Source organism: Mesoplodon bidens (genome assembly GCF_964165515.1).
Source record: "Mesoplodon bidens genome assembly, chromosome: 3".
Classification (NCBI taxonomy): Eukaryota; Metazoa; Chordata; class Mammalia; order Artiodactyla; family Ziphiidae; genus Mesoplodon; species Mesoplodon bidens.
This window is the reverse complement of record NC_138178.1, coordinates 34,713,824-34,728,222: the sequence shown is the minus strand read 5'-3', so window position 1 is coordinate 34,728,222 and position 14,399 is coordinate 34,713,824. Positions and strand designations below refer to the sequence as shown.

Here is a 14,399-nt window from a genome sequence, read left to right as displayed (position 1 = left end):
CCCCAAATTGGAAATTCACATTGTTTCCTGTTTGTTTACTATTAGAGAAAACATTGCTGTGGACAGCTGCTTCCTTTCCTAAATTCTGAAAAAAAAAACCATACCTTTAATTGCCAAACTTTCAGCTCTAAAGATGGTAGAATCTGCAGACCAATCTTAACTGCCTATTATGGAAGAAGAAAATATGTGTGTAAGAATCTGTAATGCCACAAAAGAACAGATTAGGTTCAGTAAAGCCCAAATGGTGAAGAGATTATTTTGATCTTGGGATCTCACAGAACACTTTGTGGAACGAGTTGTTTTTGAATGGTCTTTAAATGATGAAAAGGATTTGACTATAAAGCTGGGCTAAGAGTATTCTGAGTTGGAGAAACTGTGAGCTCAGAGTGGAAAAACCTCAAACGTGTCCTGTGGGCAGTGAGGGGTTTACCTTGGCTTAGAGCGTAGAGTCTGTGCTCTGTGCTCTAAGGTCTGGCAGTTTCAGGAGCTGGAGTGGTGGGTTCCTGCCAGGTCATAGAGGGCCTGGAGTACAGGCTGAGACATTTATAGTGTAGTCATTAAAAGTGGAGCCCTGTTCAAAACCAGTTCAGGCAATTAACCTTTCTGTTGCTGCTTCTTTCCTGACGGATGCCTCTTCCCTGGTGCCTGGCGTACGGTAGGGCGCACCGTGATCTTCCTTTGAGTGAGTGAACAAATGCCTGAGGTGTTACGACCAGTTGAAGGGGTATCAAAATTGTCAGGGGCCACAGGGTCAGAAATCCTCATTGACAGGACTGCATTCATTTCTCAGTGTAACCTCAGCAGTGGAGAGGGTCGCTGAGTGCATCCAAGCATTGGACACACCTGTCATGAGCGCCAAGTGTATTTGGAAGGTTTTGTTATAGCTGGTTTCCATTGTTCAGTGATCCATCACTGTGTCCCAGTTTTAGGATTTAGTTTTAGTGGAATTAAAATGGAATGGCCCAAAATGACATGATTAATTACATTCAGTTCCAATTATAATGATTGATCCAAGCCTGCTGGCACGACCCATGAAGGAGGGGAGAAGCAGCCAGCCTCTGCAGCAGCAGCCAGGCGGCTCGTCCCTGCTGGCCCAGCTCCTCGTAGTCTGCCCCAATTTACTCATTCTTTCTCCCTGCCCACCGCATTGTTCTGTATTTACTTCCATAAACCACCTTAAAACTTTCCTTAGAGTGAGGTAGAGGAGTAAATAAAGATGACTAGTTCACACATGGTAGCTATTACAGTAATTTTTTTTTCTCATAAGAATCTCAGGCAAGCCATATATAACCTAGAGCGGATCACTAATAAAGACTAATTGTTCTGCTTTTTTCAAGAGCTTTTCAGACTGTACCTAAAATACGGCTTTCAGTTCTAGAAACTGCTTTCCAAAAGCAACGTAAATAAATTGTAGTCGTTCAAATAGGAAAGTGGTCAGGATGGGACAGGAAAGGAAGGTCGTGACAGAGAAAGAGGAGATGTTGAGACTGGAGAAGAGAAGGCTGGATACTGTCTTCAAGTAGCTTAAAGGCTGGTCTGTGGACGAGGGGTTAAACCTGTCCCATAGGACAAAAACTGGGCCTAATGGTTAGAAACTTGGGGCTCAAGAATTGTCTACCAATCAGCGCTGTCCAAAGATGGAATGGCCTGCCCTGGGAGGAAGTGAGTTTTAGACATATGCAAGCAGAATCTAAATGACTACTGTGGTAGAACTTGACCCCTGAGTTCCCTTCTAGCCCACTGTTCTGTGATTCTCTGACTGAGATTTCTAGTGTGAATGACAGGGGAAACGACTTTAAAATTCAGGAGTGGAGTTGCCTTTCGCAATAGGCAATGTACTGTGTCTTAGACACGTTGAATTTAAAAGGAAGTTGCGCTCCACCGTGGAGATGCCCTGGCAGCCACAGTCCCAGTAAATGTGGGATTGGAGGTCCAGTGAGAGGCCAGGCTTAGAAATAGAGTCCCAGGAGTCCCAGACATAAAGTTAATAATTTAACCACACAAATGAGAAATGAATGGGCTTTCTGAAGGGAAAGTTTGTTTGGAGAAGGGTATGGAGCCTCAATGAATACTCTTAGGAAGAAGTCATACCCTTAAGAATTATTGTAGTAGACAGTAGAATGATGGTTGTTAGAGGGCCAGGGGTCAAAGGAAGGTGACACTAAGGTTGGAGAGATTTGTCAGAGAGGGTGTTGATCAGTAGCTGCAGAAACCGCAGAGAAATCACAGAGAATGAGGATTGAGAAAAAGACATTTAGGATAGGAATATGAAAATTATTGTGAAATTTCAAGGAAGCAGTTTTAATAGAGCTCAGGGCAACTGGTAGAGCCTGGGTGTTAAAGAAGGAGCACACAGTGAAGACGCGAGAGGCGGTCCCTTAGGGCATGTGGGGCAGGAAGAAGGGGAAACTGTGGAGGCCGGCGTGCGAGTGGGGAAGAGGACAACTGTACCTGTCATCACTGATGGAATTTTTAATTTATGTGTTTTGATGCTAAGCCAAGAGATGCAGAAGGCCTGCCGGAGTTTTTAAGGTTTTTAAAATGTTTAAGCCTTGCGACACAATGGGTTTCCTGCCATTTGTTTTCCTTTATCCTTCCTAATCACCACCACCAGGGGGAAATCTAAGTCAGAGAGAAAAGTTTGCCCTGTGTCCTCCGTGCCTAGTCTAAAAAATAAAAAATAAGTAAGGTGGCATCCACACCAGATCACCACCCAGTTATTTAGGACGGAGGGAAGAGTCCAGAACTCAGTGTGGTAGTCAGAGGAGACTTGCACTCTGCTTCACTGCAATGTGTATATTTTTAAGGCTAATATAGTTATAGATCACTTACGTAATTAAAATTATTTTTTCTAAATGGAAGGTGAAAGTGGGGGTTTTAATGAGTGTACCCGTTAGCTAAAGCAAGTTCCTCCCAGTTGTCTGTGATCTCCAGTTTATCTCTGTTCTCTGCAGTCTGTTCTGCTTACTAATTGATTGGATAGTCTGAGCACCCAGAGGCAGTCATACAGAAGCCAGTCAGAGGGCAAGGGGTCTCCCTCCTGAGTGGAAGGCAGAATTGTGCCTAAAGATGAAATAAAAGTGTTAGCCAAGAGGATTTGCTAGAATTCCTGTGACGTGGCAGTAAAAATTGTTACCAGACATTAAAGATTCCAGACTATCAGTTTTCAGGTAATAAAACCCTTCTATTTGTACCACTGAAATATTATCAGCTTAAAACAAATACGAGCAAGCATATATATATGTGCGGCTTTAATTTTTAGTATAAAAATGTCATTGAGCCAGTTGATTGCTTACCAGTCCCAAATAGCTTGTCATCATGATAATTATCATCACATTAATAATGTCTTGAAATTATTAGAATATTTTAACATTTACAAAGCCCAGTCACACTCATCTCGTTGGATTTCAGACCCAAAGACACCTCGTAGTGAAATTGTATCAAAAGTTCCTTTTAATGTCTCCTGCTTCTCACGCTGTATTGAGGGGATTGTCTTTGGGTAATGCAGTTTGGGGTGATTTCACCTTTTGTTATCATTTGTTTCTAATTTTTCTATAATTGTCACACTTTACTGTTTAAATAAACACATGAAAATTTCCCATGCTTTTATAAACCGAAATTATTGGGAACAAAGTTAATCATTAGTTGATTGGTACAGGGTACAGGAGTAGTCCCATCGTTGTGTCGCTCAAGACGTGTAACCGGTCAATGAATTTAAAAGGTGTATATGGCTTTGCAGGTCGGGTCTATGCGGTCTTGTCAAAGAGAGAAGGTCGAGTGCTACAAGAGGAAATGAAAGAGGGGACGGACATGTTCATCATCAAGGCTGTGCTGCCCGTGGCCGAAAGCTTCGGCTTTGCTGATGAAATCAGGAAGAGGACAAGTGGCCTGGCCAGCCCGCAGCTGATCTTTAGCCACTGGGAGGTAAGAATCAAAATCCCCATTCCTTCCTTTGCATCTACGGATGTGCTTCCTTATAGATGGCGCCAAGAGTAGCAGACTACTTCCCAGGCCATGTGGCCTTCCTCTGGCTCTGCTTAGTCAAATGGACAGGACAAAGCAGATGGCATTTTTTCATCCAGGTTGAATGACCCTTAGGTTATATATGCTGTGTAATACACACACACATATATATTCTTTTTTTTTTCATTTGATGTAAAATTTAAGACAGAACATTTAATCCCTTTTTTCCCTCCAAAGATAATACTGTAGATAAGAAAACCACAGATATTTTGAAAGTGAAACTTTAAGGTATTGTTTCTTCTGGGGAAAAAGTACTTCTAGCATTTAAAGGCAAACAGTTATGCTTCTTACAAGGGACACCTTTAAATTATTACGTGTTACATATTCTTCAGTCCCCATTATAGAGATTCGAGGCTCCTGTGGCTTTCAAGTGTTGTGGAATAAAATGGCTCATCAAAACACTTCATTGTCAGTGTAGGGAAAGGTAGGTGAAAGGCAAACCTTATTTGTAATCAGAAATGCAAACTTAACAGGTCCACATTGCTTGGGAGAGAAGAGAAGATTGTGAACACATTGTTTTTTAACTTAGGGCAAGAAAATAATAACAAGAAAGGACGGGGAGGTCAGACCGGCCTTTGTGAACAGATCCTTAAAGGAAAGGTAGAAGCTAGCAGCTCAGGAGGAGAGAAGGACATTGGGTTAGAGGGTGCCTGTGTGAGAAGCAGTGAAGGAAAGCTGTAGGGCATGTGCAGAAAGCAATGTGTTATGTTTCAAGACAAAGCCTTAAAGTCAGGAATAGCATTTTTAAACTGTAGGTTGTAAGTTTGAAAGGTGGTTTTAAGAAAGTTCTGTTGTCACTGTTTACAGGGGACCTAAGTAACTTCACATTATTCTCTTGTATCGTGGAGGTGTATAGTTTAGTGGAAGGAGCATTGACTTTGGTGTTGAGAAGTCCTGGTTTCAAATATTAATTCTGCCACTTACTTGGACAAATTGTGGAACCTCCCTGAGTTTGTTTTGCCCCTGAGATATAAGGTATATGGAATATCTAGCCTAGTGCCTGACACTGGTAGGCCCTCCCTGGCATGAAGATTGTTTTCTTGTCAACATTCTTAGAGTCTGTGTCATGTTCCTTTTGGCTCTCTCTCAGCAATGTGGCATTGCACTCAACTTCACACAAATAATCCAGACTTTTTCCTTAAACTATTTAAACAAAGCTCATGGTTTAGGTTCAGTGCTAAGCTCTTTTTACTTCTTTCACTTTCTTTAGCCAGCTGGGTCCCTTTCTCTAGAATGCTTCCGAGGAGCAGTTTAAATTTAGATAGTATAGAGGAATGGGAATAATTGAGGGAGAACTTTCTCTTTAAAATGAATTCTATAGTCAAGTGAATCTGGCAAAGTAAAGAAAGGTGACACTTCAGCAAAACTAACTTTGGACAGGGCAAATTTGATTTTAGTTGGGCAAGTTCATATCGTCTAAATTGATACAAGTGAAGTTGCTAGTCCAAAACACTCAATTGTGTCTGCTTCTCCTTAAAAAGAGAAAGTTACATTCTTAGTACTTGATAGAACTAAAGTTAATGTTCTAATTTAGGTTACATTTTTTTGGTTGTCAGTACAAACTACATTTTAACAGTGATTTACTATGAAATTTTTCTTGCATCTTTTTCTAGAAACTAAATGACGTTTTGATGGTTTTATTGGCCTATATCTGGATAGATGCCATTGCTGTACTTCATTATGTAGAAAACAGTAGCACAAAACATTTAAGTTATTTGTTAATACCCACACTTATGGGTAGTAATTTCCCACTTATCCAAACTTCTAGCTTTTTGGTTTTGCTTTTTGGCACTCAACTTTTACATAAAAACACAAACCAGTAAGAAGTAGAAGGAATGGATTTATAAAGGCAACTTCTGAAGAACTATGTCTATAGTGTAAATATATTACTGAAGTTCCTAATGAAAAACATTAGCATTATCCCCCATGTGTTTTAGTGACCAGATGTGTGATTACAGGACAGTGCAGCTAAATGATGCTTAGAACTGAAGAGAGACTTATTCCACTTCAAAGTAATGACCTTGAGAAGTGAAACACTTTCTTCATTTGTGCTGCTGTTGCTGAAAACTGCCTTCAGAACTTGCAGCTCATGCTTCTGAATATCTTAGAGATGACAAGTCGTCCATCTCATTCAGATGGCCTTGAGAGTAGAAGGACGTGTGCTCACTCCCTCTTGCGAGAGCACTGGAATTACAACTAACTGCTGAACAGTCATCGACAGGAAGACACTGGAACTCACCAAAAAAGATACCCCACATCCAAAGACAAAGGAGAAGCCACAGTGAGATGGTAGGAGGGGCACAATCACAATAAAATCAAATCCCATAACCGCTGGGTTGGTGACTCAAAACTGGAGAACACTTACATGACAGAAGTCCACCCACTTCAGTGAAGGTTCTGAGCCCCACCTCAGGCTTCCCAACCTGGGGGTCCGGCAACGGGAGGAGGAATTCCTAGAGAATCAGACTTTGAAGGCTAGCGGGATTTGATTGCAGGACTTCGACAGGACTTGGGGAAACAGAGACTCCACTCTTGGAGGGCACACACACAGTAGTGTGCACATCGGGACCCAGGGGAAGGAGCAGTGACCCCATAGGAGACTGAACCAGACCTACCTGCTAGGTTGGAGGGTCTCCTGCAGAGGTGGGGGTGGCTCTGTCTCACCATGAGGACAAGGACACTGGCAGCAGAAGTTCTGGGAAGTACTCCTTGGCATGAGCCCTCCCAGAGTCCGCCATTAGCCCCACCAAAGAGCCCAGGTAGGCTCCAGTGTTGGGTCGCCTCAGGCCAAACAACCAACAGGGAGGGAACCCAGCCCCACCCATCAGCAGACAAGCAGATTAAAGTTTTACTGAGCCCTGCCCACCAGAGCAACACCCAGCTCTACCCACCACCAGTCCCTCCCATCAGGAAGCTTACACAAGCCTCTTAGACAGCCTCATCCACCAGAGGGCAGACAGCAGAAAGAAGAAGAACTACAATCCAGCCTGTGGAACAAAAACCACATTCACAGAAAGATAGACAAGATGAAAAGGCAGAGGGCTATGTACCAGATGAAGGAACAAGATAAAACCCCAGAAAAGCAACTAAATGAAGTGGAGATAGGCAACCTTCCAGAAAAAGAATTCAGAATAATGATAGTGAAGATGATCCAGGACCTCGGAAAAAGAATGGAGGCAGAGATCGAGAAGATGCAAGAAGTGTTTAACAAAGACCTAGAAGAATTAAAGAACAAACAAACAGAGATGGACAATACAATAACTGAAATAAAAATACAGTAGAAGGAATCAATAGCAGAATAACTGGGGCAGAACAGATAAGTGACCTGGAAGACAGAATGGTGGAATTCACTGCTGCGGAACAGAATAAAGAAAAAAGAATGGGGCTTCCCTGGTGGCGCACTGGTTGAGAGTCCGCCTGCCGATGCTGGGGACACGGGTTTGTGCCCAGTCCAGGAAGATTCCACGTGCTGCGGAGCGGCTGGGCCTGTGAGCCATGGCCGCTGAGCCTGCGCGTCCGGAGCCTGTGCTCCACAACGGAAGAGGCCACAGCAGTGAGAGGCCCGCGTACCGCAAAAAAAAAAAAAAAAAAAAAAAAAGAATAGGCCATGGGAAGAGGGCATACTCCGTTAAGAGGGCATAGTCCCGTTAAGAGGATGCTGCCCAAGTCCATTGCCCAGAACACATCATCCCGCCACATCTAACAAGGCTCCGTCTGACAAGGAGGCTGGGCAATGTAGTCTTTAACTCATTCAGGAGTCAGCAAACTAGGACCCATTACCTGTTTTGGTAAATAAAATATACTCATATATAGCCATACCCATTCATTTACGTTATTTTTTTTTTTTGCGGTATGCGGGCCTCTCACTGCTGTGGCCTCTCCCGTTGCAGAGCACAGGCCCTGGACGCGCAGGCCCAGCGGCCACGGCTCACGGGCCCAGCCGCTCCGCGACATATGGGATCCTCCCAGACTGGGGCACGAACCCATATCCCCTGCATCGGCAGGCGGACTCTCAACCACTGCGCCACCAGGGAGGCCCCATTTACGTATTTTATATGGCTGCTTTCAAGCAGACTTGAGTAGTTACAACAGAGACCATGTGGCCCACAGTCTAAAATATTTACTGTCTTGAGATTTATAGAAAATGTGTGCCTACCTACCCCTCCCCCCAGAACCTAGGTCATCTGTATGCCCACCTGAAATACTAATACCAAAGAAAAAGAGGATAATAAGTATTTAGGAACAGTTAATACGAAACAGAGTTTTACAAAACAGGCGGTTTTTGTCAATGTGAAAACCATGATGGTTTTTCAGTCTCCTTTCTCTCTCAAAATTAAAAAAAAGGGGGGGCAGGGGGGAGCTGAAAGTTAATCTGACATACTTAATAGTAGTTTTTTCAAAAATATTAGTTTTTGACTTAGTTACAGCTAATCATTACAAATCCGCCCTTTAATAAATAACTTGAGAGAAAAATGTAGTCAAGGAAAGTTTGCTCCAGTTTTGTACCATCCTTCTGTCATCCCCTTGCCACCTGTCATGGTCCTGTTCCCAAAAGCTTCAAATCTTTTGAAAGTCTAGAAAACTACATTATAATTAAGTGTCATTGATCTGATCTTTTCTGGCTGTCTCAGTTTTCCCCCATAGTTAGGTTTAGAAATAACACAGTTGTTGAGATCTGGCTTCTCACTCCAAGGCACTTTTTTTCATTTGTATTCTACGACACCATATAATTTACAATCAAGAGCTTTTGAGAGAAAGTGCTTCAGAAAATAGAGGAAATAAAATTACAGGCATTTTCCATGAGGAAACCTTTGAAGTCAGCAATCTCATAATTTCTCTTTCTATGTTTTACCCTTCTATGAAAAAGGAAGAAAAGGAGCTAATAACAGACACAGAAGGAAAAATATTACCAGCCAGTGCTGATCTACATGTATGTCAGCATAACCTCAAGACTCGCTGCTGAGGGGTGGGCTAAAGTTCACTTTAGGGTAAGGAAGAAGTGATCACAATCGCACTAAAGAAGTGTATTTTGGACATGGTGTTTGCCACCTGCCAGCCGTAACCATAGGGAAAATTGGGCAAAGTATTGAAACAGAGCTCCCAAAGCTTTTTTCTTCTAGGCTTTTTTTTTTTTTTTTTTTTTTTTTTTTTTTGTAGTAATGCTCAGGGCAACAGCTAGCACTTGGGTGCCTTTCTTCCTGTGAGTTAGAAAATGGCATCCTCTTTAGGCTGTGGAGCTGCCAAAAAAACATTCTCACTGTAGGCACGTGAATTCTGGGTGAGCCAGTTAGAAGAAAGCATCTTTTCTTCCAAACTGATAGCAAGCTCTGCTCTGTCGCCTCAAGGATGCCTTTCTGTGGAGCATCTCCTGGACAACCTTTGGGGTTGCCTTGTCATTACCCCACTGGGAAAATTCAAAATGACCCTAACACGGTCAGGTGGGACTGGACCAAGCTAGTCCTTTTCTGGTAAAGTGTACCCCATTGCCCCTTTTCTGAGAGTTTGTTTGGCATACTGAGGCAAGAAGCTTCCAGATGTCCACACAGATACAGGAGGAGTGAAGGTGAAAACAGCAGCTGCCCGTGCTGGACAGAAGAGGTGTGAGCAGTGGGCCCGCATCGGGTCGAGTCCCCCAGGCAGCTAGAGATGGGCACAGAAAGCGGCCCTGGCAGCTCGGGAAACAAACTGAGCAAACCTCAGAAATATATGCTGAGGTCCCAGGCAAAACTGGACCTTTCTGAAGCTCTGAAGTTACATTTTTGAAAAGAGGATACTCTGGTCTTCAATTGGCCAGTCTGAGTCTGATATCTCCCAACTAACACCTCACTTATTTCTCTTTATAAAATTTGTCACTTTTTTAAAACTGGATTAAAGATGTATTCACTGCTACCACTGAGAACTGCTAAGAACATGTGGCTTCTTTATATTCTATGATGGGTTTATCATCCAACTAGTTAGAGGAGGGCACTGATAACTGGCTTAAAACTAGTCTCTTAAAAGTATAGTCTTTGTGGATGACTGCCCATGTAAATGTTCCATTTCCTGACTTTCTTCTTCCCCTCTCTAAGCAACAGGGGGCCTTCTGTGGAAAGGAGGAGGGGAGCCTCAGCTTCAACACAGTACCCTAGATCCTCAGTGGCTTTGGCCAGGAAATGGCTTGACTGGTCCAGTCCCATCTGGCTGCTGGGGCCAGTATGGTGGCACCAACCAGTTTCAGGAATCTCTCCTACCAACCACTTGTCTCTAGCCACAAAATCCCCACGTGCAACTGCCTTTGTCCTGCCCCCAGGCTTCCACCAGCCTCTCAGCACCTTTGAATCCACTCACCAGTGTGTGGGAACTTCCAGATCAGCAGTATCACCCCACTACTCTGGTACCTTGTCAGATTAGACTTGGATGTGGCAGGGCCCCAGCAACCTGCTAATACTTGGCTAATGGCACCTTGGAGATTTTGCTTATCCTCTGTGATGTATACCCTGATGACACTTGAGTCCTCATACCTAGCATGTCATCCTTCTTCAGCCTGAGGGCACTGCTCTGTGCTTTGACACACTTAGGAGGTTGTGACATGTGGTTGTGGCTGGGGGTGGGGGAGGAGAGTGGCAGACAGGGTCCCCAGAGGTGACTGTGGAAGCAAAGGGATTCATCTCCTGGGGACAGAATGCAGTAGCAGTTCTTTGAGTGGGTCTGTTTTTCCAGCCACAATAGGCTGGTGGTTCATAAAAGCACACAGAGACACTGCCCACTTTCCAGACTCTCCCCTTCCACTTCCATTCAACTGTGCTTACACTTGTAGCCCTAGTCTTGAATTCTTCAGTGTCAGAGAGAGTGGTGATGTGTTTTACTACATCTCTGGCATGACTTTACATACATTGATGATCTCATTTAGTCCTCATACAATCATAGGAGATTAGGACTTTTAATATTACACCTTTACAAACGGGAGAACTGAGGCACAAGATGCCTTTAAGTAACTTGCCCCAGTCATGCAGATCTGACTTCAGCACCAGCACCGTCAACCCCTGCGTTACATTCGCTCCAGCTTCCGCGCCTGCCTTGGATTTAGAGATGTGCCAAACCCTTCCTGGATCTGGGCTTACACACAGACTCCCCTACCAGCCCTGGGTAACCATCAGTCTGCATTCTATGTCTGTGATTTATCTATTCTGGACATTTTATACAAATGGAATCATATAATATGTAACCTTTTGTGTCTGGCTTCTTCCACTTAGCATACTGTTTTGGAGGTACATCCACATTTAGCATGTATCAGTATTCTTTGTATGGCTGTGTAACATTCTGTTGTATGTATTGTATACCATAGTTTGTTCGTCCGTTGATGGACATTTAGGCTTTTCCACCTTTTGGCTGTTGTGAGTAGTGCTGCTATGTTCTTGCATGTATATGTATTGATACTTGTTTGAGTTCCTATTTTCAGTCCTTTGGGGTATATACCTATGAGTAGAATTGCAGAGTCGTATGATAGTTCTGCGTTTAACTTTTTGAGAAACCGCCAGACTTTTCCACCGTGGCTGTAGCATCTTACATTCTTATCAGCAATGCATGAGGCTTCCAGCCTCTCCACATCCTCACCAACACTTTTTTTCCATTTTTTTTTTAAATAATAGTCATCCCAGTGGGTGTGAAGTGGTAGCTCACTGTGGTTTTTTTTTTTTTTTAAGTAAATTTATTTTTCTAGGTTGCATTGGGTCTTCATTGCTGCACGCAGGCTTTCTCTAGTTGCAGCGAGCGGGGGCTACTCTTCATTGCAGTGTGCGGGCTTTTCATTGTCGTGGCTTCTCTTGTTGCAGAGCACGGGCTGTCGGCACGCAGGCTTCAGTAGTTGTGGCACTCAGGCTCAGTAGTTGTGGCATGTGGGCTCTAGAGCGCAGGCTCAGTAGCTGTGGCGCACGGGCTTATTTGCTCCGCGGCATGCAGGATCTTCCCGGACCAGGGCTCGAACCCGTGTCCCCCGCGTTGGCAGGCGGATTCTTAACCACTGTGCCACCAGGGAAGTCCCGTCACTGTGGTTTTGATTCGAATTTCCTTCATGACTGATAACGTTGAGCATCTTTTCAATTGCTTGTTGGCCATTTGTATATCTTTCTTGGAGAAATGTCTATTCAAGTCCTTTGCCCATTTTTTATCAGGTTGTTTGGTTTTTTTATTGTTGAGTTCTAAGAGTTCTTTATATATTCTGAATATCAAGTCTGTCTTTTTTATTTACTTATTCTCCCTTCAGCAGTTTTCTGTTTAACCTACCCACTGAGTTTCTTTGTTTTTTTTTAATTTTAATGTCTAAAATTTTAATTTCTGGGATTTCTACTTCTTTCTTTTTCACAACTGCCTAATGTGTTATGGATGCTATTCCCCACCTCCATCTCCTTTATTTCTTGGAGGATTTTTAAATGAACTCTCTAGAATTTTCTCTTCAGATTACCTTATTATCTCTATTTGATTATTCACTCTCCCTTTTGTTGAGTCTGGCTCCTGTCTTTCATGGTGCTGGATTTCCTTTTGTCTTCTATATATCTTACTGGCAGGGTCATTTTCAGCAGGAATTCTCTCCTCCTCGGTCCTCATGAGTGCCGTAGCTCCAACTGTAGCATTTGCAATGGCTCAGCTTGGTGCCTTCACCAGTGTGGATGGTGCAGGACAGCAGACCCAGCACAGGCCGAGTCTGATCTTCAGAAGGTGACAGCTTTTATCTCATGACCTACAACTCATTTTCAGCCACAGCCCTGGGCAGGCATGGTTATTCCAGCTCCAGAGAAGAGTGGATGGTTCTGGTCCCCACACACCTGGTTTATGTGGCTTTGGGCCCATGCTATGCACAGCTGTCTTGGCTCCCTATGGGAAGTGGATGGGGCTTTTGCCCTCACGTATTACTGTGGGCTCTCTTCTCTCCCTCCAAGAACCTCTCCCTTCCTGGTCCACAGAAATTTCCTTTTCTTGTGTTGAAGAGTGACTATTATAAAATAAATTTTTCTTTCATTTCTGCATTTTAAATTGAAAAGTGTTGGGATTTGAGACCACTTGAGAAATACCACCTCTTTCCTCCCAATCGAGAAATAAGAAAAAACAACGAAAAGAACAAGGCATATAAAAGTCAGAATCTCACTATTATTACTGATAAAGCTGATCTTGTGGAATGTGGTCTTCATCTGTAGGCAATACCGAACTCCTAATACTGCACTGAATTTTGGAGCAAAAAGCTCAGAATAATCAAGAATGGACTTACATGTGTTGGTCTTTGCTGAGGACAAAGGCAAAATTAGTGAAGTGACACTGATACCCAGGTATATCCTAGTGAAAGGGAGAGTTTTTTCTATTATATTATTCAAAATTAATAGTTTTCTTACTTAGTGTTATGTAAAGGCTCTAGGAGTAAAGAATAATATGTATGTTAGAAGTTTTGTTGAATCTACTTCCATTTGTTCATACCGCCTGTGATCCTTCATATTTGTTTATTACCATTTCTAGCAAGCTTAACTCTTCATTGCTTCATTTTATCCTTAAGCTAAGACTGTATGAATTGGCATTTGAAATGAAAGTATACTTGTCTAATCTAGCACATTCTGTCACCTTCTTTTACAAGATCATTCCCAGCGACCCCTTCTGGGTACCAACCACTGAGGAGGAGTATTTGCACTTTGGGGAAAAGGCTGATTCTGAGAACCAGGCCCGGAAGTACATGAATGCGGTACGAAAGCGGAAGGGTCTTTATGTGGAAGAGAAGATTGTGGAGCACGCAGAAAAGCAGAGAACCCTCAGCAAAAATAAGTAACTACTACTGTTGGCAGATTCTTCTCTTTGTAATAAGTTAGGAAGTATCACCCAGGCTTCGATACTGGGAAAATTTCTTTATGCTGCATCATCTCTGTGCATTCACTTTCAATAAAGCTGATCCATATCATATTTTAAAGAGGGCGTTCCAAAATGTTTTTGCAATTGATTCTGGTACAAGGCAGGAAGTTATAAATATTGCAGTGCTGCCTTCTTCCTACCCTATGTATAACCCCTTGGCAGCAAGACTCATGCTGTGGTGAGGGTAACCTGCTAAGTGCCGGGGGCAGGGTGTGCATATCCCCCAGTGGGCTGGGTCCTCTACACTGAGCACCCACCCCTCTGCCTGTCATCAGAGTGTCGCACTTCTGATTACATCCTCCACTTAAACATACTTCATATTTAATCATTGAATCACAGCATTTAACATCATTTGGAGAGACCGCATACTTGAGAGACCAGCTACCTTTAGGTTAGTTAAACCAAGTCACTGTTAACAGCTGATTCATCTTACGGTTTATTTGTATAGCAAAACAATGTAATGTTCAACTGTTAGCCTTTAAACCTTCTGTTTTTACACTCCCTCATAA

The 14,399-nt window shown here is 43.1% G+C and overlaps 1 protein-coding gene across 1 annotated transcript in view; it reads left to right on the top strand.

Moving 5' to 3' along the window:
* The window catches only part of EFL1 (elongation factor like GTPase 1), a gene marked incomplete at its 5' end in the record, with an annotated part of 117,146 nt that extends 103,205 nt beyond the window's left edge, over positions 1-13,941 (top strand). Inside the window, 2 exons of the mRNA XM_081228230.1 lie at positions 3,740-3,924; positions 13,622-13,941. Of these exons, the coding sequence (XP_081084356.1) occupies positions 3,740-3,924; positions 13,622-13,810 (374 nt within the window). The 3' untranslated portion in view covers positions 13,811-13,941. The remainder of the gene's footprint in view (positions 1-3,739; positions 3,925-13,621) is intronic.
* Positions 13,942-14,399: the final 458 nt, after the last annotated feature.